This window comes from Quercus robur, chromosome 7 (genome assembly GCF_932294415.1).
Source record: "Quercus robur chromosome 7, dhQueRobu3.1, whole genome shotgun sequence".
Taxonomy (NCBI): Eukaryota; Viridiplantae; Streptophyta; class Magnoliopsida; order Fagales; family Fagaceae; genus Quercus; species Quercus robur.
Window position 1 is genome coordinate 7,028,164 of NC_065540.1, and position 23,201 is coordinate 7,051,364.

General features: G+C 41.0%; 1 protein-coding gene and 1 pseudogene across 1 annotated transcript; both read left to right on the top strand.

Annotated features, from left to right (window-relative positions):
• The first annotated feature begins 152 nt into the window (after window positions 1-152).
• Window positions 153-1,100, top strand: LOC126690956 (thaumatin-like protein; annotated as a pseudogene).
• Window positions 1,101-17,916: 16,816 nt separating this feature from the next.
• On the top strand, window positions 17,917-19,174 carry LOC126690958 (thaumatin-like protein 1). Its single transcript, XM_050386054.1, has 2 exons — window positions 17,917-17,962; window positions 18,476-19,174. Exons 1-2 carry the CDS (start codon window positions 17,917-17,919, stop codon window positions 19,171-19,173), a joined length of 744 nt encoding a protein of 247 aa, XP_050242011.1. The 3' UTR covers window position 19,174.
• The last annotated feature ends 4,027 nt before the right edge of the window (window positions 19,175-23,201 follow it).

Here is a 23,201-nt window from a genome sequence, read left to right on the forward strand (position 1 = left end):
TTTTTTTTTTTTTTTTTTTTTTTTTTTTTAAGACTCCAATCTTATTTATTTAATTGGTTATTCCAATTTACATATTTTAACTGAAAAACTAAGTTTCAATGGCGGGCGAAGCTCTCATCATCCTTCTCTCTTGTACCTTAATATTCATAATCATGGGGAGAAATTGTAATATTTATACGCCCTTCTCTTTTCTTTAGCTAAAACGAATTTATAAAATGGTACCGTATTACACAAAAAATATCACAAGAAATTTTAATTGTCAACGAGCCTTAATATTGATAATCATGAGGAGAAGCAAGGAGCTGAATTTGATCTTACTCTTGCAGTGCTAATCGTTCTTGTTATCTCAACTAAGGGTATTGATTCTCACGCACTTTTTATTGTATATTGTTTGAACATATTATCCACTTCTCTTTTTAAATGTAAAATTGCACGTGAAATCATGAAAATTATGTGTATAGAACATACATCAACAAGAGAGAACAAATACAGTTTAATTAACATAATTTTATTTTGTTTTATCATTTTTTCAGGTGGGCAATCTGGGGTAATCTTCAACTACGAGAACAAATGCAATGACCCTTTATGGTTAGGTGCAAGCCCGTCAATTGGTGATTCTGATCCTCAACAAGGTCCAGGGAACTTTGTACATATTCTGATGAATGGCAAGGTAGCATTTGGGCTAGGAACAAGTGCATTAGCAATGAGTCATTCTATTTTTCATGTGAAACTGGAGACTGGATTAGGCACAATGAGTTGCCAACCTCCACCACCCGCACTTACCCAGTGACCTTACTCAATTTCAATATAAACCAATCTGTGGTGTCCTATGAAGTGAGCTTGAACCATGGGCATAATAATGTGGCAGTCCGGATCGAACCCATTGGTGGGACTCTAGTCGATGGGTCTTGGCCATTTCCTATTGTGAATTATGTTCAAGATATAAGCAACATGTGTCCATACAAATAAATTTACTGGCCACAAATAAGGATGGCAATATATATATTGGTTGTTATAGTGCATGTGATGCGTTAAAGGATCCAAAATATTGTTGCACTGGGGATTATAGTAGTCCACAGGCTTGCCAGCCTGATGACTAATGAGTACTTATTATTGCACCAGATCTCAATCTTAAAGTGAATTTTGTCAAAATAAAATATATGGGATGGAAGCCTAAAATCAATCCAATATTAACTGCCCCTATTATGCTTCCATTGCTTTTCTTGTAAACAATCCCTTACTTATAATTTGGCTATTTCAATTTACATTTTCAACTCAATTTACATATATATTAAAAATATAAGTTGGAATTACCAAATAAGTTAAGCAAGGGAGAATTTATAGGAAAGGTAGGGTTTTTGTATTTTGAAGGAAAGCCAAGCGTGATTGGCAAGTTAAAAATTTATTGATTCTATTAAAAAGTTTCAGTGTGTATATATATAAATTGAGTTGAAAATGTAAATTGAAATAGCCAAATTAGTAAGGGATTGTTTACAAGAAAGGCAATGGAAGCATGATTGGCGAAGTTAATATTTGATTGATTTTATATAAAATATATATATATATATATGTGTGTGTGTGTGTGTGTGTGTGAATGATACAGGAATTGATTTGTATCAAGTCAACTTTTTAATAGAATCTGATGGAACACAAATTCGTCAGTAAGAGTGGGCAGATGGAATCCCCTGTAGAATATGAAGGTCCGCTTGATGAGGGCCACCGATGTGGTGCTTGCCACAACGTCTCCGATGCCAAAGTTAGGATAATGGACAAACACAATAAAGAAGTAGAATGTGCTTTCAGAGTATTTTTGCATATATATTACCTTCTGTTGATTGTATGAAAGCTTTATACCTGAGGCCTTAGGGGCTAACCGTTGAGGCTGTTAATGCTCTCAGAAGTAACGCCCCTGGTCCAGTAATGAGACTTTTAAGAGGCTCCCAACGGTTTGCTTGGTCGATTTAGTAACTGCTCAGGTCATTGATTGACTACATTGAATGACTCCCTGCCTTCGTCAGTGATGATGGCTTTCTTTGTTGTTTCTGATGACCTCGTCATGGATGATTCCTTCGTCATTAATGTTATCTTCGTCAGTGGGACGTAGAATCGTCATTCCTGTCAGTTGCCCCCCAGGTTCTGGGGTCGTCGGTGACACGTCATGACGATCACAGAAGATGAAAAGTTTTTCTTGTGACTCTTGGGGTTCTGTTCCGCTTTTAATGCTTAGTGGCGGTGCTACACGCAATCATGGCCACGTGGCGCGTGATGATCTGTGGAATTAATGGCATGACCCTTGGGTTTCCCGCTGGTTTTTCAATCGTTTTTTGGCCCACACTTAAAACTTCTCCTTTTTAATTTTTCGTCTACTTCTCAGAGAGCAAAAACAGACCAATTCTTCAGTGATACTCTGAGCATTTTCTTGAGACTTCCTTTCTTCTCCAAATTGCCTTGCGCTGTGCTTCTGTTGTTCCGCCATTGGAGGTACGTTTCTCTTTCCTTTTTCTTTCTTCTTTTTCTTCCTTTACTGTAGCATAATTTCTGATTTGCTATTCCCTTTTGCTTCTCTTCTGTTGTTGGTCCTTGTTTTTCTTTTGGGGTTTTAGTTTCGTACCTTATTTTTCTGCCCTCCGATTTCTGCATTTTCCATGGTTGATAGCTTGGAGGGTAGGATAGCTTGCCCGTCGATCTCCTTCCTTTTTGCGCGTCTAGGGGGGTCTTTGGGTAATTACCCATTTTTAGAAAATTTTGTGTACGAGGGCAATAGTTTGAGCGTGGTTTTGGGCGAATTATTGCCCTTGCTCCGTCAATCGCTCAATTGGTTCGAGGGTTTAGGAGGGAGAGGACTAATGTCTGAGGTTAGGTCTAGTGACCTTGAGACTGGGCTATCATCCAGTGGTGACCCGGCTGAAGGAGATACAGCCGTCTCTGGCCCTCGAGAGGTTAGGGCTTTTTATGCCCTCAATGAGATTTGTGGTCTGGATGCTGAGACCGTAAATAGATTCAAGGATAGGTTTCAGTTTCCGTCTAGGGTTCGCGTTCGTCTACCTAGGGAAGAAGATAGGGCCTGTCACTTTTTTCCAGGCGAAATATGCTTTTACGAGTTAACCTTTACCTGCGGGCTTAGGCTCCCCGTCCACCCGTTCCTGATGGAACTTTTAGATCACTTTGGTATAGCTCTCGAGCAGCTCATGCCTAACTCGTGGAGGATCGTTATCAACTGTATGCAAATATGGTTGGCCTCCAATGGGGATATGATCAGGATAGGCGAGCTCACCTACCTGTATCGTTTGAAAGAGTCTAAGGAGTGGGGGTATTATGAATTAATCCCTTGGGAAAGAAAGACTAGGATCGTCAAGGGATTGCCCTCGTCATTTAGGTATTGGAAGTCGCGCTTTTTCTTTGTGTCTGGGGACGACTTCGAGACTCAATCCAGCAGTGATTGGGGTGATATCCCGAGGTTGCTCCGTCGGTGGGGAACCCCAACCTTAGGTGCGTCAGTATTTCTTCCCGTCGTTTCAATTTTGCCAATTTTGAGGCTCTGGTCTTGCTAACTTCTTTATTTCTTTGTTTGGTATAGTTAAGAGACGGCCTAGACTGAAGAGTCGGTATAAGGAACGCATAGAGACTGCGATCGGGTACGCTGAGACGATTGAAAGCTGGGACGAACTGATTGACCCCCAGTCTCTTGCATTTTACAACCTTGGTCCTGACCCGTCTCCTTCCGTTCTTCGTTAGCTTGGCATTGAAGGCAAAAAGAGTAAGTTTTAACTTCGTCAATGCTGATTCTTCTTATGTATACTTAAGTAATTTTTGACAGACACTTTCTTCTTGCAGAGATGACGACAAAATTCAACAAGGATATGTACGCAAAGATGAGATCAAAGAAGGACGAACCCCTGTCCAATCTGGGGAAGAAGGTTGTGCGAGTCACCGGGAAGGGTCCTGCATCCATCCCCCTTAGCATAGTTCCTCCCATAGCTTCCGAAACGACGAGGACTGCCTCCCCGACCGTTTCAATAGAGGAGATTCCTACTCCCGGCTCCAAAAGGCCGCGTGTGGCTGGCAAAGGGAAGGAGAAGACTGATACTCGTTCATCCACAATATGGGATGACGAGTCATTGGCCGTAGAAAGAGCTCACGAGGTCGTCACTTCAACGGACTTGAAGGCTCTCTCTGACTTGTCCTTAAACGATGTGGCCTCTCGTCATGTCCACAAACTCGTCCAGGTATGGGGTTCTTCCCTCTTCATCATTTTTTTTTTTTTTTTTACAGACGACTTCATAATTCCCTCCAAGTGTTGGGAGAGAGTCTCCATATTACCGCTGAGTACCTCACTCAAGGGGCCAAGGTGGCGTCTCTGACAACTCGGATGGAGGCCTTGGAGAAGGAGAACTCTGACCTGAGGACGAACCTGATCACTTCTATGGATGAGGCAACGACATTGAAGGAGAAGGTCAAAGTGCTGGAGGACGACCTCAGAGTTGAGTGCGGGTTGACTCACGAGAAGGACGAGCAGCTTCTTGCAGCCAAGGAGAAACTTGTGACCATCGCTGCTCGATCCGTGGAGGCTTTCCAGACCACTGACGAGTACAATACCGTGCTCTTCAGTTGGTATTTCAAAGGTTTTGAGCTTCTCCGGAGGTATATGATCAAGCATCTTTCTGGAGTCAACCTGGAGAGTCTGGATTTGGAAGAAGTTGACAAGGAAATGGCTCTGGAGGAGGCGGCTTCATCTTCTGCCCCTGGTGATGATGCACCTGAGCCTGTTGCTGACGTACCGGCCAGTGAAGGCACAGCTGATGCCTGATTTAATACTTAGAAATTTTCCCTTTTGTTTTATGGTAGGTGCCCGTCTTGTTTTGAGCCTTTTCTTTTTGTAAATCTAATCTCAAAACAGTTAATTTTATTTTGAAAACAATGATAGTGGCCCAGTGGTTATGGGCTTGAGTGAAGCGTACTTACTTTTCCTCTAGATGTTTTGATTTACATCCGTCTACAGCTTTTGTGCTTTGTTAATCAGTTGTTGCATCCTGTTTTGATTTGATGTACTGCACTCTTTTTTCCGTCAAATAGACTCCTGCCACTTGCAACTGCCAGGGGGTACTGCCTGGGTGGCTCGTGTCTGTCCAGGCGGACTCTTGTCCCTTGTTTTTTTCTTTTTTTATCTTCAGTAACTTACATCCGTCAAGGCGGAATCTTGTTACTTAGTTTTTTTTTTATGGTTGTTAGTAACTTACATCCGTCAAGGCGGAATCTTGTTACTTAAGTCTTTTAACCGTCCTACGGTGGTCGTTAGTAATTTACATCCGTCAAGGCGGAATCTTGTTACTTAGTTTTTTAATCATGGTTGTTAGTAACTTACATCCGTCAAGGCGGAATCTTGTTACTTAAGTCTTTTAACCGTCCTACGGTGGTCGTCAGTAACTTACATCCGTCAAGGCGGAATCTTGTTACTTAGTTTTTTAATCATGGTTGTTAGTAACTTACATCCGTCAAGGCGGAATCTTGTTACTTAAGTCTTTTAACTGTCCTACGGTGGTCGTCAGTAACTTACATCCGTCAAGGCGGAATCTTGTTACTTAGTTTTTTAATCATGGTTGTTAGTAACTTACATCCGTCAAGGCGGAATCTTGTTACTTGATCTTTTAATCATCCTACGATGGTCGTCCGTAACTTACATCCGTCAAGGCGGAATCTTGTTACTTAGTGATTTATAGACCTCATGGTTGACCAGTACTGCTTGCGCAAAAACATCAGAGGAATAATACTTTTATTAACTTCAAGAACGAATGCATTCGTGTATTACATTTACTCATGGTATTTCTTTAAATGCTCAATATTCCAAGGACGAGGGAGCTTTTGTCCGTCCATAGTTTCCAGATGGTAACTTCCCTGTCTAGAGTAGTGAACGACGCGGTAAGGCCCTTCCCACGTAAGGCCCAGCTTCCCTTGAGTAGGGTCTTTAGTTGCTATAGTGATTTTGCGAAGGACGAGGTCCCCTATGTCCAGTTGCCTGAGTTTAACCCTCTTGTTGTAGTACTCGGCCATTTTTTTTTTGATACTTTGTCATTCTACTGGACGCATTGTCTCTTACTTCATCCAAGCAATCCAGGTTGAACCGCAGTTCCTCGTCATTGAGTCCATCTCTGAAAGTTCCTCGTCTGATGCTTGTTACTCCAACTTCTACTGGGATTACTGCCTCTGTGCCATAGGTAAGCCTGAAGGGTGTCTCTCCTGTTGGGGTTCTGGCTGTAGTCCTGTATGCCCACAGGACACTAGGTAGTTCTTCTGGCCAGGCACCTTTTGCTTCGTCCAGCTTGGTTTTGATTATCTTGAGCAGCGTCCTGTTTGTTACTTCCGTCTGTCCGTTTGCCTGGGGGTGTCCCAGGGATGAGAACTGATTCTTGATCCCGAGGTCCAAGCAGAAGTATCTGAAGCCTTGGCTGTCGAACTGCCTCCCATTATCAGATATGATCGTCAAGGGAATCCCGAACCTGCAGATTATGTTTTTCCACACGAAGCTCCGGATCCGAGCCTTAGTGATGGTTGCTAGGGTCTCTGCTTCAACCCATTTTGTGAAATAGTCAATAGCAACTAGAAGGAATTTTACCTGACCTTTACCTTGGGGCAGAGGACCGACGATATCGATTCCCCATTGTGCGAATGGCCATGGGGAGGATATGGTCGTTATCTTCTCCGCTGGAAGCCGTTGTACATTCCCGTACCGCTGGCATTTGTCGCACCTTCTGACGATGTCAGCAGCATCCCCCTGCATGGTTGGCCAAAAGTACCCTGCTCTTATCACCTTGTTGACTAGGGATCTGGAGCCGACATGGTCGCCACAGACTCCTCCGTGTACTTCTTCTAGGATGTATTTGGCCTCATCCTCGTCGACGCACTTTAGATAAGGCATAGAGAAGCCTCTCTTGTACAAGACGTCATTTAGGATCGTGAACCTGGCCGCTCTCTTTTTGACCTTCCTGGCTTCGTCAGTATTCTGAGGTAGGTGCCCGTCTCGGAGGAAGGATATTATGGGCGTCATCCAGGTGTCTGTGCTCTGGATGGTGAGCACCGCAACCTCTTCAATACTTGGGTGTTTCTGGATCTCTATTGCCACGTCTGTGCTCGTCCCTCCTGCTTCTGATAACGCTAGTTTCGATACTTCGTCGGCCCCAATATTCTGGTTTCTTGGTATCTGGACGAACTCCACTGTGTCGAACTCCTGAGTTAATTGCCTTGTCAGTTTAAGGTATTTCTGCATCCTTTCTTCCTTTGCCTCATACTCTCCACTGATCTGTCCGATTACCAGCTTTGAATCACTCTGGATCAGCAAATTTTTGGCACCAAGAGCTTTCCCAAGCCTCAAGCCCGTCAATATTCCTTCATACTCGGCTTCGTTATTGGTGGCTGGGAACTTTAGTTGAACCCCGTATTTCATCATTTCTCCGTCGGGGGTGGTTATCACGACCCCTACTCCCCCCCTCTTTTGGGCTGACGAACCATCTGTCTGTATTGTCCATTTATCAGCTTCGTCTGTAATTCCATCTTCATCTGGGAGAGTGAATTCAGCGATGAAGTCAGCCAGAGCTTGTGCCTTGATAGCTGTTCTTGGATGGTACTCGATGTCAAATTGGCTGAGTTCGATTGCCCATTGGACCATTCTCCCTGCTGCTTCTGGTTTGTTCATTGATTTCTTAATTGGTTGATCCGTCATCACAAGGATAGGATTTGACTGGAAATATGGCCTGAGCTTGCGCGAGGCTACTATAAGTGCAAATGCAATCTTTTCGATCCTTGGGTACCTGAACTCAGCTCCTTGAAAGGCTTGGCTGACGTAGTACACCGGGAGTTGCTTTTTGCCTTCTTCTCTAATCAAGGCTGCGCTTACTGCCGAGGTTGACACCGCCAGGTACAAGTATAGGTTCTCTCCTCCTTTGGACGGGCTCAGGAGAGGTGGACTGCTCAGGTATTGCTTCAGCTCTTGGAACACTGCTTTGCATTCGTCGGTCCAAGCAAAAGCCTGCTTCAGGGTTTTGAAGAAGGGAAGACATTTGTCTGTGGCCCTAGAGACGAACCTGTTTAGAGCTGCTATCCTTCCTGTGAGTTTTTGTACATCTTTGACGGTCTTAGGTGAGGCCATGTCAATGATTGCTCGTACCTTCTCTGGATTTGCTTCTATTCCTCTCTAGGACACCATGAATCCCAAGAACTTTCCCGAGGCTACCCCAAAAACACATTTGCTTGGATTCAACTTCATCTGGTGTTTTTTGAGGGTTGCAAAAGTCTCCTCTAGGTCGTCCAGATGAGCGAGCTCTTCCTTACTCTTGACGGGCATATCGTCTACGTATACCTCCATGTTTCTGCCAATTTATTGGTTGAACATTTAGTTTACCATCCTCTGATATGTAGCTCCAGCATTTTTCAACCCAAAAGGCATCACCTTGTAACAGTAGAGTCCTTGGCTTGTGATGAAGGCGGTCTTCTCCTGGTCTTCTTCAGCCATCTTTATCTGGTTGTATCCTGAGAAGGCGTCCATGAACGTCAATAGCTTGTGTCCGGCGGTGGAGTCCACGAGCTGGTCTATCCTTGGTAGAGGGAAGCTGTCCTTTGGGCATACTTTGTTCAAGTCGGTGAAGTCTACACACATTCTCCACTTTCCATTTGCTTTCTTTACCAGGACGACGTTGGCGAGCCATTCTAGATAGTATACTTCCCGGATGAATCCAGCCGTCAAGAGTTTGGTTACTTCCTCTGCTACTGCCTGATCTCGTTCTGGAGCGAAGGTTCTTCGTCGTTGCTGAACGGGCTTCCTGCTGGGGTCCACATTTAGCCTATGCTGGATGACTTCTGGAGATATGCCTGGCATGTCCTCGTGACTCCATGCAAAGACATCTAGATTCCCTTTAAGGAACTTTATGAGTTTCGCTCTCATCTCGGGGCTTAGCGTCGTCCCTATCCTGGTTGTCCTGTCCGCATTTCCTTCTACCAATTCCATTGCTTCCAGGATCTCCATCCCGTCTTCCTCTTTTTCTTCTATCGTCCACGTGTGGTTCTCCTTTCTTGCCAGTACGGCCTGATAGCACTCCCTTACCAGGACTTGATCACCCTTCACTTCACCCACACCGTTGTCTGTTGGGAATTTCACCTTCAAACAGTAGGTTGACGTTGCCGCCTTCCACTTGTTTAGGGTAGGCCTCCCAATGATGACATTGTAGGACGAGGGGCAATCTACCACCAGGAAGTCTACTTGTTTGGTCAACTGCAATGGATAGGTCCCTGCTGTCACCGTCAGAGTCACTATACCCCTAGGGTAGACCCTGTCTCCACTGAAACTGACGAGCGGAAAGTCAAAAGGGCGGAGCCTTTTTGGATCTAATTTCAACTGCTGGAAGGCTGGGAGGTAGATGATATCCGCTGAGCTCCCGTTATCAACAAGGATCCTTCTGGTATTGAACCCTTCTATATTCAGCACTATGACCAGGGGATCGTTGTGAGGTTGCTTTACTCCCCTGGCGTCTCCTTCATTAAAGGACATGTCTTGGTATGTCCGTCGGTGCTTGGACGGAGGCATGGTGTGGACGCTGTTCACCTGTCTATGGTACGCTTTTCTGAGTGATCTAAATGATCCCCCTGAGAATGGTCCTCCTGTGATCGTGTTTATCTCCCCGATCACTTTGCGTGGAGGCTGGGACGGATGGTCGTCATCCCGAGTGAAGGATTCATGTTGTGTCCTGTTGTCGTCTCTGAACTTGCTATATTCTCCTTTCTTTACATACTTCTGTAACTTTCCTTTCCGTATTAATTCCTCTATTTGTTCCTTCAGGTCTCTGCAATCTTCTGTGTTGTGGCCGTGGTCTCTATGGAACCGGCAATACTTGTTCTTGTCACGTACGTTGGGGGACGAGTGTAATGGCCTGGGCCATTTGAAATAATGCTCGTCTTTGATCTGCGTGAAAATCTTGTCAACAGGCATAACCAGAGGAGTAAATTTTACCTGACGAGGATTTTTGTCGTCCTTCCTCCTATTCCCGTCATTGTTCCGACACTCTGATCTGTCTCTCTTTTGCCCTCTATGGTCGTCTTCCCGTTTGTACTTGTCTCCTGGCCTTTCAGTATCTTTTATGGCAGCTAGGGCATCTTCCGCTTTCATGTACTTTTGTGCCTTCAGGAGCATCTCAGCCATCGTCTTCGGGGGGTTTTTTGCAAGAGAGGCCACGAGGTCTCTGGATCTCAACCCCGCTTTGAAGGTCGTCAGCTGCACCTTGTCATCAGCTTCTTCTACTTCCAGAGTTTCTCGGGTGAATCGCTGGACATATGACCTCAGAGTCTCCTTCTCTCCCTATCATATGGTGAGCAAGTAATCTACTGGTCTCCTTGGGCATTGTCCCCCTATGAAGTGATGCAAGAATGCACTACTCAGCTGATCGAAATTGTCTATGGACGAGTTTGGCAACTTGGTAAACCATTCTCTTGCAGCTCCTTTGAGAGTCGTCGGGAAGGAACGACACAATATCTCATCAGGTGGTTGCTGAAGACCCAGAGTCGTCTTAAAGGTATTAAGATGATCCTGAGGGTCCTTGAGTCCGTCGAATGGCTCTAATTGAGGCAGGCGAAACTTTGACGGCACGGGGCAATCAAGTACTGCTGTAGTGAAAGGCGAATCCGTAGCCCTTATCATTTTGTCTACACTCCGGTCTGTCTTTTCTTTGATAGCGCTCCTTAGTTCGTCCATTTCTTTCCTCATCTCCCGAAGAAGATCTGAGTTCTGTTCGTTCGGAGTAGTTGGTCTCCGGGGGGTTTCTCTTCGTTGGCTATTCCCCTCTTCCTCCGTGTTACCCTTGGACCGGTTTTCTTCCTGTTGAGCTTGTTGAACCTGCTGGAGCCGCAGCTTCATTTCCTGGTTCTGTCTGGTGAGTTCCTCAATGGTGGCTGCAAGGGCTTGAACTTGCTGGGCCAAGGTTGCTGAGTCTGGGTTGGATTCCATCTGGATATGGAGAATTGATGGAAACTACGTTTTCGAGTATGAATCTGAAAACTCGTCCCCACAGACGGTGCCAAACTGATGGACACAAATTCGTCAGTAAGAGTGGGCAGATGGAATCCCCTGTAGAATATGAAGGTCCGCTCGATGAGGGCCACCGGTGTGGTGCCTGCCACAACGTCTCCGATGCCAAAGTTAGGATAATGGACAAACACAATAAAGAAGTAGAATGTGCTTTCAGAGTATTTTTGCATATATATTACCTTCCGTTGATTGTATGAAAGCTTTATACCTGAGGCCTTAGGGGCTAACCGTTGAGGCTGTTAATGCTCTCAGAAGTAACGCCCCTGGTCCAGTAATGAGACTTTTAAGAGGCTCCCAACGGTCTGCTTGGTCGATTTAGTAACTGCTCAGGTCATTGATTGACTGCATTGAATGACTCCCTACCTTCGTCAGTGATGATGGCTTTCTTCGTTGTTTCTGATGACCTCGTCATGGATGATTCCTTCGTCATTAATGTTATCTTCGTCAGTGGGATGTAGAATCGTCATTCCTGTCAGAATCAATCAATTTTTTACTTGCCAATCTCGCTTGGCTTTCCTTCAAAATACAAACCCTACCTTTCCTATGATTGGTGAAGTTAATATTTGATTGATTTTATATATATATATATATATATATATATATATGAATGATACGGAAATTGATCTGTATCAAGTCAATTTAATAGAATCAATAAATTTTTAACTTGCCAATCACGCTTGGCTTTCCTTCAACATACAAATTGTCAACTTGGAAGTTTTTCTATTTCCATATATTTCCTTTAGAGTTTAGTACAGTTATATATAGATACAAAGAGAGGATTTTTAGGAACCTATTCTAGGCTATACACATTTTTGGCTAAGATCATGGATGACCCTTGAAGTATGGGATTTACATTAAAGCAGGATTCTCTAATTTATCTAATTAGACAGCTCACGCCAACACTCCCCCTCAATTTGGTGCATAGATATCTCTTATGCCCAACTTGTCAAGTGAGTTGTAGAAGTTCCTTGTAGACACTACTTTTGTGAGTATATCTTCCAATTGGTCTTCTGATTTAACAAATGGAAGCTGAATAATCTTTTCTTCAAGATTCTGTTTGATGAAGTTTCGATCCACCTCAATGTGATTAGTGCGATCATGTTGGACCAGATTGTAGGAGATATCAATGGCTGCCTTGTTATCACAGAACAAGTTCATTTCTGAGCTAGGAGCAAAGCCAATCTTAGCTAGCAGCTTTTTAAGCCAAAGAAGTTCACATATACCCTCGACCATTCCCCGAAATTCAGCTTCAACACTAGATAATGCAACTACCTTTTGTTTCTTGCTCCTCCATGTAACAAGATTGCCTCCCACAAAAGTAAAGTACCCTGATGTAGATTTCTTGTTTGTGATGTTCCCTGCCCAGTCAGCATCTGTGTAGCCATTAACATTCAAATGATCATTCTTTGAGAACATAAGTCCTTTCCCAGGAGAGGACTTCAAATAACGAAGGATTCGCATTACGACATCCATATGGTCTTCACTCGGGTAGTGCATAAACTGACTCATTACTCTCACAGCATAAGCAATATTTGGGTGAGTATGAGATAAATAGATGAGTTTAACAACTAACCGTTGATACCTCTATTTGTCCAATGGCACTTGGTCTACATACTCTCCAAGTTTATGATTTTGAACATTTTGAATATCAGCAAGTTTACACTCTAGTAATCCTACTTCTGCTAGCAAGTCTAGTATATATTTCCTTTAAGAAAGAAATATGCATTGTTTCGACCTTGCTATTTCAATCCACAAAAAATACTTAAGCATTCCCAAGTTCTTCATCTCAAACTCAGTTGACAATTGCTCTTGAAGTCTGAAGATTTCTTCTACGTCATCCCCTGTAATGATTATGTCGTCTACATAGACTATGAGAGCTATTACTTTTCCCATTTGATGTTTTAAAAGGAGTGTATGATCAGAATTACCTTGTTGAAAGCCATATTTCCTCATTGCCGAACTAAACCTACCAAACCATGCTCGAGGTGATTGTTTTAGTCCATACAATGCTCGTTATAGCCTACATGCGATCTTTGCCTCTGAGGTAGCATATATCCATATAAATTTCCTCTTCAAGATCGCCATGGAGGAAGGCATTTTTCACGTCTAGTTGGTGCAGTGGCCAATCTAAGTTTGTTGCAAGAGATAACAAAACTCTAACAGGTTTTAGTTTGACTACAGGTGAGAAAGTTTCCTGATAATTTATACCATATGTTTGTGTATAACCCTTTGCCACTAACCTCGCCTTGTATCGATCAATAGACCCATCAGCTTTATATTTAATGGAGAAAATCCACTTGCACCCCACTATCTTCTTCCCTTCAGGCAGTACACCTAATACCCATGTGTTATTTTTCTGCAACACCTCCAATTCTTGTTTTATAGCTTGAACCCATTTTGGATTCGATAAAGCTTCTTCAACATTGCTCGAAATTTGACACAAGAAGAGTGTATGTGCAAAAGCCTTGAAAGGTTTAGATAGTCTTTAAGTAGACACATAATTGGCTATTGGATACTTGGATCGCCATTCTTCTATGTCTGGGGAGTATCGATTTGGTGGCTTACCTTGATTGTGTCTGAAAGGTAGAACATAACCCACAGATGTATCTATAGCATTAGTTTGTAAAGGTGTGGTAGGAGAGCTTACCTCAGAATATTCTCAGGAGGAGGGTCGTCGAGTACTAAAGAGTGAAGGGATTCCTCAGATTTTACATCTTCCAATGATTCAGGTACAGGTTCAGCTTCAGTTCTTGGAGGTTCAACCATGTTGTTCACATCATTTGGATGTGCTAGATTATCACCAACATCCAGCACTTCAACATCTAACTAATTCCATTCTTCACCATGGATCTCTGCGTGAAAAGGGGAATTGGATATCGGTGATGGAAAAAAGGTGTTAGATTCTAGGAAAGTAACATCCATGGTAATGTAGGTTCTTTTGGCAATGGGATCGTAGCACTGATATCCCTTTTTGTGTACTCCATACCCTAAAAATAGACACCGGACAACGCATGGATCCAACTTAGTTTGTTGATTATTATGGAGGTGAACAAAAGCAACAGAGCCAAAAAATTCGGGGAGGAATCATTAAAACAACAGGTAATGAGACATGATTGAAAAGCACCTTTAGTGGAGTCTGAAACTGTAAGACTTTTGCGGGCATACGGTTCGGTAAATGCATGGCTGTGGCAACAGCATCACTCCAGTAACTATTCGGCACATGTGCATTGATCAATAAAGTATGGGCAGTTTCTAAGATATGCCAATTCTTCCTTTCAGCAGTACCATTTTGTTATGGGGTTTGTGAACATGAGGTTTCATGGAGAATACCATGACTATTGAACTATGTCTAGAATTACTGATTAACATATTCTCCTCCATTGTCAAAATGAAGGATCTTAATTTTTGCAGAAAATTGTGTCTGAACCATGGTATGAAATGATTGAAACACAGCAAATAATTCATCTTTGTGTTTTAGTAGGTAAAGCCATGTCATTCTTGTGCAATCATCAACAAAAATTACAAACCAACGATGACCAGAAGATGTAGTTACTGGGGAATGTCCCCATACATCAGAATGGACGAAATCAAAAGGCATCACACTTTTATTCATAATCAGGGGATAAGAAGCCCTATGACTTTTGGCTAATATACAAGTATCACATTTAAAATTTAAGTGTGTCACATTGGAAAAAAAAAAAAATCTGGCAGTAAGTGCTTCAAATACCCAAATGATGGATGCCCAAGTCGATAGTGCCATAACCAAATTTGTCTTTCATTTTTATTAACTGTGTGATGCATGTGGTTTGCTCTGCCTGAACTAAAATCATCCACGTAGTATAATCCCTCCCTCTTAGTACCACGCCCAATTATCTCCTTAGTGAGAATATCCTGAAGGAGGCAAAAGGTAGAATACATCAATACCACACAATTAAGATCTACAGTAACTTGACTCACAGACATTAGTCTATTTGAAAGAGAAGGTACAAGTAATGTATTAGCTAATGAAAGGGAAGGAGATAAAGTCACTGTTCCAGCTCCTGTAACCGGATAAGTAACTCCATTGTCATTCGCAACACGGCTCCATCTTGGCTGAGTTGTATGGGAGAAATCATTTAAGTCAAATGTCATGTGGTCTGTAGCTCTAGAGTCAAGAATCCAATCATCATTATCACTGTGAGTAGAGATATGGAGTGCCTTACTACAAATAACTGGGTCATGTGGAGGTTCTACTTGAGAGATGAGGGGTAACGAAGGATCACATGTGACCACAGCAGCTCTCCCAGTGTGATCATCAATAGTAGAAGCTTCACGTTTTTTTCGTGCTTGAAAATCGTTCCACCAATCTTGGTACCAATGTAGTTTGAAGCAGGTGTCACGGGTATGTTTGGAGTTGCCACAATGGGTACACTTCATGCCATTAGATGAAGCTTTGGTTTTGGATGATGAGTTGGACTTTCTGCTGCTCAGAGAAAGAACCCCTAGTTTTGGTGGCGTCTAGTAATGACTTCCCTTGATCCTTTTGGATGCCATAACTGCTCGAGGAGTAGTATCTGCACCCGATATCATCACAATTTGCCTAACATCTTCCCTATGGACAAAAGTGTAGGCCTGTTCCATTGTAGGGAATGGTTTTAATTGGAGCACATCACTCCGAGTTTTATCTAGTCTATCATCTAATCCACCAAGGAAAGTATAAACCCGATCTTCCTATAGAATCGAGTTGTATTTTTGTATGTCAATAGCACACTCCATTGGGTTAGGACGACGAAAATCAATTTCTCACCACAACCCTTGAAGATCGTTGTAGTATTTTTCAATGGATCCACCAGCCTACCACATGCGAGTAACACGATGCCGGAGATCATAGACTTGAGACGTATCTGTCCCATCAAAATAGGTTGTAGCAGCAACATCCCAAACCTATTTTACAGTTGGGAAGCGGATAAAATTAGCAATCAAGGAAGGGTCCATCGAATTGATCAACCATCCCTTGACAATGGCGTTTTCGGTTCGCCATCTCCTGAACGAGGGATCGGTTTCTGGAGGCTGAGGGGAATCTCCATTGATATATCCCAACTTGTCTTTGCTAGAGATATACATCTCGACAACCTGGGACCATAAAGCATAGTTGGATCCTTCCAACTTGATACCGATTGGAGAGGTTGAAGAATCAGCAAGCAGTGGTTGTGGTGAGGTCTGGTCTCTAGTCAAGACCTCCGTCATTTTTGTTGTCAAGTCGTTAAGGATGGATTTGGTCTAGGGAATAAGAGGCTGTGCTAGGTCTCCGGATTCCACCATGGATTCTAGCCTGTCTGGGTTTTAATTTTCTTGGTTTATTTGTTCTGGTCACACGGTGGTTTGAGCAGAGGTCTTAGGGACTTGCTCTAATACCATGTCAACTTGGAAGTTTTTCTATTTTCGTATATTTCCTTTAGGCTCCGCTTGGGCGTTTATAAGGGAAGGGAATGGAATGGAATGGAATGATCATAAGAGAATGGAAATGAATGAAATATAATGGAATGTATTTAAGTAAGGAAAATGAATGGAAAAGAATAGAATGGAATTAAGTAATCTTGATTGGATGTTTTAAAATAAATGAATGGAAATGAATGAAAATGAATGGAATGTAAGTAATCTTGTTTGGAAGCAACATGGAGGGAATGAAATGGAATCATTTTATGATAATATTACTATTAGACCCCTATTTTAAAATAAAGAATTGAATATATAGGAGTATTTTGGGAGTTTTAGTAAAAAAATCATTAAATCTTAATATATTCCCTCCCATTCCTCCCAATTTCGGGGGGAATGAAATTTTGAGGTTTTAAGGGAATAGAGAGAAATGAGTGTTCCCTCCTACCCATTCCATTCCCTCCTACTTAAACTTCTAAATAAGGGAATGAGTTTTCCATTCTCTCCATTAAAACTCTCAAACAAGAGAAATGAAGAATATTCTAAAATGATTCTTTTTATTCCTTTCCATTCCATTTCATTCTCTCCTCCCAAGTGGAGCCTTAGGCTCTGTTTGGGAGTTCATAAGGGAAGGGAATGGAATGATCATAAGGGAATGGAATGGAACGGAATGGAATGGAATGTATTTAAGCAAAAGAAAGGAATGGAAAAGAATGGAATGGAATGGTAAAGAATGGAATGGAATGGAATTAAGTAACCTTGATTGGATGTAAAGGAATGGAAAGGAATGGAATGTAAGTAATTTTGTTTGGGAGCAACATGGAGGGAATGGAATGGATTCATTTTATAACAATATTACTATTAGACCCTTATTTTAAAATAAATAATTGAATATATAGGGGTATTTTGGGAGTTTTAGTAAAAAAATCATTAAATCTAATTCCATTCCCTCCCATTCCTCCCAATTTCGGGGGAAATGAAAATTTGAGGTTTTAAGGGAATAGAGAGGAATGAGTGTTCCCTCCTACTCATTCCATTCCCTTCTACTTAAACTCCCAAACAAGGGAATGAGCTTTCCATTCCCTCTATTAAAACTCCCAAACAAGGGGAAGGGAAGAATATTCTAAAATTATTCTTTTTATTCATTTCCATTCCATTCCATTCCTTCCTCCCAAACGAGGCCTTAGAGTTCAGTACACTCATATATAGATACAAAGAGAGGATTTTTAGAAACCTATTATAGGCTATACACATTTTTGGCTAAGATCATGGATGACCCTTGAAGTATGGGATTTACATTAAAGCAGAATTCTCTAATTTATCTAATTAGACAGCTCACGCCAACACAAACCCTACCTTTCCTATATATAAATTCTCCCTTGCTTAACTCATTTTGTAATTCCAACTTATATTTTTAACTCAAAAGCAGAGGTTCAATGGCTGGCGAAGCTCTCATCATCCTTCTTCTCTTATTCATTACAGGTAACTGATTGATACGCCCTTCTCTTTTCGTTTGCTACATGATAGTATATCACAAAAATATCACAGATATGTGCAAATTTTAATGCACCTTAATTTTGATATTTATGAGGATGAGGACAAGCAAAGAAGCTAGAGGTATAAGTTAACATGTGAATTAATATTGTTTCCATTATGAACCTTAAACGTGAGAATGACAATATATTGACTTTTATCAAGATCTCACTGTCTAAGTGGTTTAGGCAAACTGGCAAAGTGATATCAACTTATCACGGATAAAGTTCTTGAACGTATCAAGTTCAATAATCCTTAAGCCTATGTTTTATGTTATTGACTAATAGTGTGGTAGTTAAAGTAGGGGGTGAGGGTTTAATGTCACACATATTCCATGCACATTATTTATTTCTCGTTTTAATTGTGGATATCAATAAGAGATGTGCACGTCATACATGAAAGTTGAAACAATATTTTTCAAAAGTAATATTTACTGTCTAAGTTTGAAACAATATTTTTCAGGTGGACAGTCTACGGTGACCTTCAACTACGAGAACCGATGCACTGAGTCTATATGGCTCGGTGCCACCCCATCAATTGGTGATAGTGATCCTGAGTTCCCTTCAGGAACTTCAAAAACACTCCAAATGCCTGATCAATGGAAGGGTTTCATTTGGGGGAGGACCAAGTGCAGCCTCAATGCCACAAATTATTTTTCATGTGAAACTGGAGATTGTGGTGGCAACAAAATTTGCCAATGGCCAGTACCCAAGTCCCCAGTGACCATACTTAATTTCACTATTAACCAACCAGTACAAACCAATCCCCTTGTGGTCTCCTATGAACTGAACTTGAACCATGGGCATACCGTGCCGGTCCGGATCCGACCCGTTGGTGGGTCTCTAGTTGGTGGTGGTACTGGACCATGCCCTGTGGTGGATTGTGCTAAAGATTTTAGTAATGTGTGCCCATCTAACTTAGTGGCCAAGGGCAAGGATGGTCGCTATGTTGGTTGTCTTAGTGCTTGTGATGCTTTAAAGGATCCAAAACATTGTTGCTTTGGAAATTTTGCTAGTCCTCAGACTTGCCAGCCTAATGAGTACTCAAGTATCTTCAAGAAAGCATGTGGTCTAGCCCACACTTATCCCGGTGATAAACAACCTCCAATTTATAGCTGCAGTGGGGCAACGAGTTTCAGTATCACCTTTTGTCCCGCATAAATTAGCCATGTTTGGTTTTTTTTTTTTTTGGTGTGTGTGTGTCGGGGGTGGGGGGGTGGGGGGTTGGTCTCTTTTGATAGAATAAAACAATGCGGCTGTTTTGTATCTTTAGTCTTGACAAAATAAAAATTCTTGAAAAGGAATATTGGGTAGATTCAAATGTTACAATGGTGTGAATAGTGCAATTTCTATACTTCTAATGAGATGAATGATGTCATACTCATGTGAATGAATATGCTAGGTCAAAGAAAATGCTAGGTCAAATGCATGTGTATGAGTGTATCCCAAAATGAATACTCAATTGACAATATTTTAACCATACATCTAGGGTTTCACAATTTGAAAGCACCACTTGATTATTTAAGGATTAAATCAAGAAAACCACAATATAATAAATTACCTTATTATTGAAATGAAATTTGAATTACATTGTCTTAAGAGTCAAAGTATTGTAATTTTTTTGTAAGACAATGTAAGCAACTTCCCCAGAATGTGATTCACGCATTATGGCTTCCGGCTGTATGGGACTTTGATCCAACTTGGAGTTTTCGCCAAGTTAACCACTTCTCCAAGTTTTTAGATTTGGTACACCACTTTAATTGAGGAAAAAAAAAAGGATCTGGATGTTTTTGCAATTGGTTCTTTAGAAATAGCTAGACTTCGGGAAGAAGACAAATCCTTTCCTATTAATGATGTGATCCCAATGGCCAAGCAAATCCTCTCTGATTTTATTTGGGCCACCCCAGATTCCCAGTAAAACGTTCTCCTCCCACTACCTTAAATGCAGATCGGTTTGTTGGTCTTCTTCGATAAACTCTTTGACAGTTTTTAGACCCCTTAAACAATTGATTTAATCTAGGTAATTAGTCAAATTGTTACTTAGTCCAATTAAATAAGTCTAAGTTATCACAATAACAAGATCAAATCATGTAAAGCAGCGGAAAATAAATAACACAAAATATGATCATCCAGGAAAACCAAATCGGTAAAAAAACCTGGGGAGGATTTGACCTAGCTATCCTCAAGGTAAACTTGAATCCACTATCTTGAAAGAATCGAAGTTCATACAATAAGACTTACAAGCCCCCACGTTCGACTTCTTATTACTACCAACCAGTAGAACTTACTTACACGATCACGTGCAAGCTCCGAATCCACGGACTCCTTCTTTCTTGGATTCACCACCAGATATAAGCACACCCGCTTGTGTTTTCTTTAGGCTTCAATGGTAGCAACTGAATTGATCATCAAGGCGTAGATAAATCTTCTCCTTGAAAACCCTAAGTTTGTGTAAAGGAAAGCTCCTCTAGATCTCACAAGAGATTTACACAAATCGCAATTATGAGCAACACTAAAACGTGGCTAAGGTCTGCCTTTTATATTTAAGACAAATAAGAAACCCTAAAAACGTTTTAAAACACTTAGGGCTGAGTTGGACGAATCTGCAGAAAAACATTCTGCTTGAGCTTCGATCGATCGAGCCTGTCTTTCGATCGATCGAGCCAGGCCGAAAGGCACAATGCTTCCTGCTTTAACTCGATTCCAACTTTACATAAAATCACAACTTTGAGCTACACTAAAAACACTTCTAAAACATTGTTTTGATCATGGTTTGCCAACAATACAAATTAGAGTTCTAAATACATAAAATCCTAAGACTTTAGAACCTAACAAACTCCCCCTTTGACAATCCGTAACAAAACACAACTAGAAGCTCAAAATTTATAAAATAAAAAACCCTTTACAAAATAATGCTTAAAAACAAATTCAATCCTAACTACTATCCATCAGTTGCAAGTGTAGACAACAGCTCAATTGAATCAACCTGTATATTTCCTGAAACACTTAAACAAAATGCATAACCGCATGTGTGGAAACAATACAAGTAAACAAAATAACTTTTTGATTTCAAACAACACACAAATAAAGACAAATATCAATGAATAACTTATAAATATAAATCAATAAGCAGTTTGAAACAAGAAACATATAGAGTACCAACAAAACATAAAAACTCCCCCTAACATGAATATCCCAACAAAAACATAGCAAGAGCTAAAAATGTAAAGTACAAAGTGAAGCACCTAGATACAATCTAAACTCCACAAGCTCCAACCAAAATAAATAAAACTCCACCTGAAAGCAAAAACTCTACAAAAGTTCTCTCCCTTTTTGTGACGGAATGCCAAAGGGTAAACAAGATATCCATCATCAAAAGGGAGATGGTCTAAACTGCGCCAACTCCGCATGCAAGGCACGGATCTCATCGAGCACTTCCACCAAAATCTATCCTTGAGCCGCCTGAATGGTCAAGACATGATCCAATATGCGACGAATGTCTGAATCATCCGAAGCAATCGGTGGAGGAACATCAGCATCAGCAGCAGCACCTGATCTCTCAACAGCATCAATACCTGTAGAAGAGGGAGGAGGGGGAACAGCACTAGATGACGCACCCCTAGGACGAGAAGGAGCAACTTTCAAGTGAGCAGCCCTCTGTCGAAGGAAAGTGGCACCTATGGAAGCAATCACATGCACAGGCTCACCAGACGGAAAACCATCTAAACCTAAAAAGAGCAAAATCCTATGAATAAAAAAAGGATGAATAAGTGTATGCCCTACGACAGAACTCCTATGAACCTCATTCAAATAACGAAGGAACAAATAAGGAAAATTGATCGAAGCACCAAAAGCAAAAGCATACAAAAACACACATCACTCTAAAGTAGGGGTGTGCAAAAAACCCACCGACCCGACCCAACCCGACCCACCAGGTTGGGTCGGGTTTTAAGGTTTGGTGGGTTGGGTTGGGTTGGGTTGTAAAATTTTTTTTTATAGTGGATCGGGTTGGGTTTGTGTCATAAAATTATAAACCCGTTAAACCCGACCCGACCCGACCCGACCCGCCTATATTTAATATATATTTAAAATATATTTAATAATTTTTTTTTTTTTAAAAAAAACCTGTACTGCTTAACGTGTAACACCATACTCTGCAATTCACATCAGTTCTGAGTCCTCTGACTTCTGATAATTGCTGCAAATTGACATGATAACTCATAACATAGAAAAAAGTGAAATGCTTCCCAAACGTGTACAACTTGTACTTTGGAGACTATGACTAATACTATCACATATATATATATATATATATTATATAATAAAAAATCCAATGGCTATGAGCTGTTTTAATATATATTTAAATATTTTATATAATTAATAATAAAAAATTCAAAAACCAGCTGATAAAGTGGAATGCTTAACGTGTAACACTATACTCTGCAATTCACATGAGTTCTGAGTTTTCTGACTTCTGATGACAGCTGCAAATTGACATGATAAAGTAGCATAGAAAAAAGTGATATGGTTCCCAAACGTTTCAACTTGTACTTCGGATTACTATTTAGTTCTATTTCAATTCCTTAACAAAAAATTCAGCCTTTAGAGCACTTTTGAAAACTATGACTGGAGAGTGTTTACTGTTTAGTTCCATTTCAATTCCTTAACAAAAAATCAGCCTTTAAAGCACTTCCTGATTCTTCGATTCCTACTAATACTATCATATATATATATATATATATATATATATATATATATATATATATACATACTAGTCGCTGACCCGTACGATGCACGGAAAAACTATTAGAAAATAATAAAGCATGCATATATTAAAAGACAATTTAAGTTCATGTGTGCTTGCAAGGGATACATACCTAAATAGTTCTTGCGGTAGAAATAAAAGCCTTATCTTTGAGATAAAGAACTGATGTAAACAAACTAACCTTACATAAAACAAATTAAAAAAAAAAAAAAAAAACATAAAACTGATGTCACGGGAAATTCAGCCACATAGTAGTAATATATAAATCTCTTAAAACCTAAACCTAAACATAATGACTAAATATATAAACAAACTAACCTTACAAAAGCTGAACTTTATAAGCTAAAATCTATACCGTGTATTGTAAATCTTGAATGCTTTAGGGCTTCCTACGTCTGGAGAGAGAGAGTTTGCAGAAATCGTG

Coding starts and splice junctions, on each gene's coding strand:
- LOC126690958 (XM_050386054.1), top strand. CDS start 17,917: ATGGCTGGCGAAGCTCTCATCATCCTTCTTCTCTTATTCATTACAG. Junction 17,963..18,475: donor TCTTCTCTTATTCATTACAG/GTAACTGATTGA, acceptor AATATTTTTCAG/GTGGACAGTCTACGGTGACC.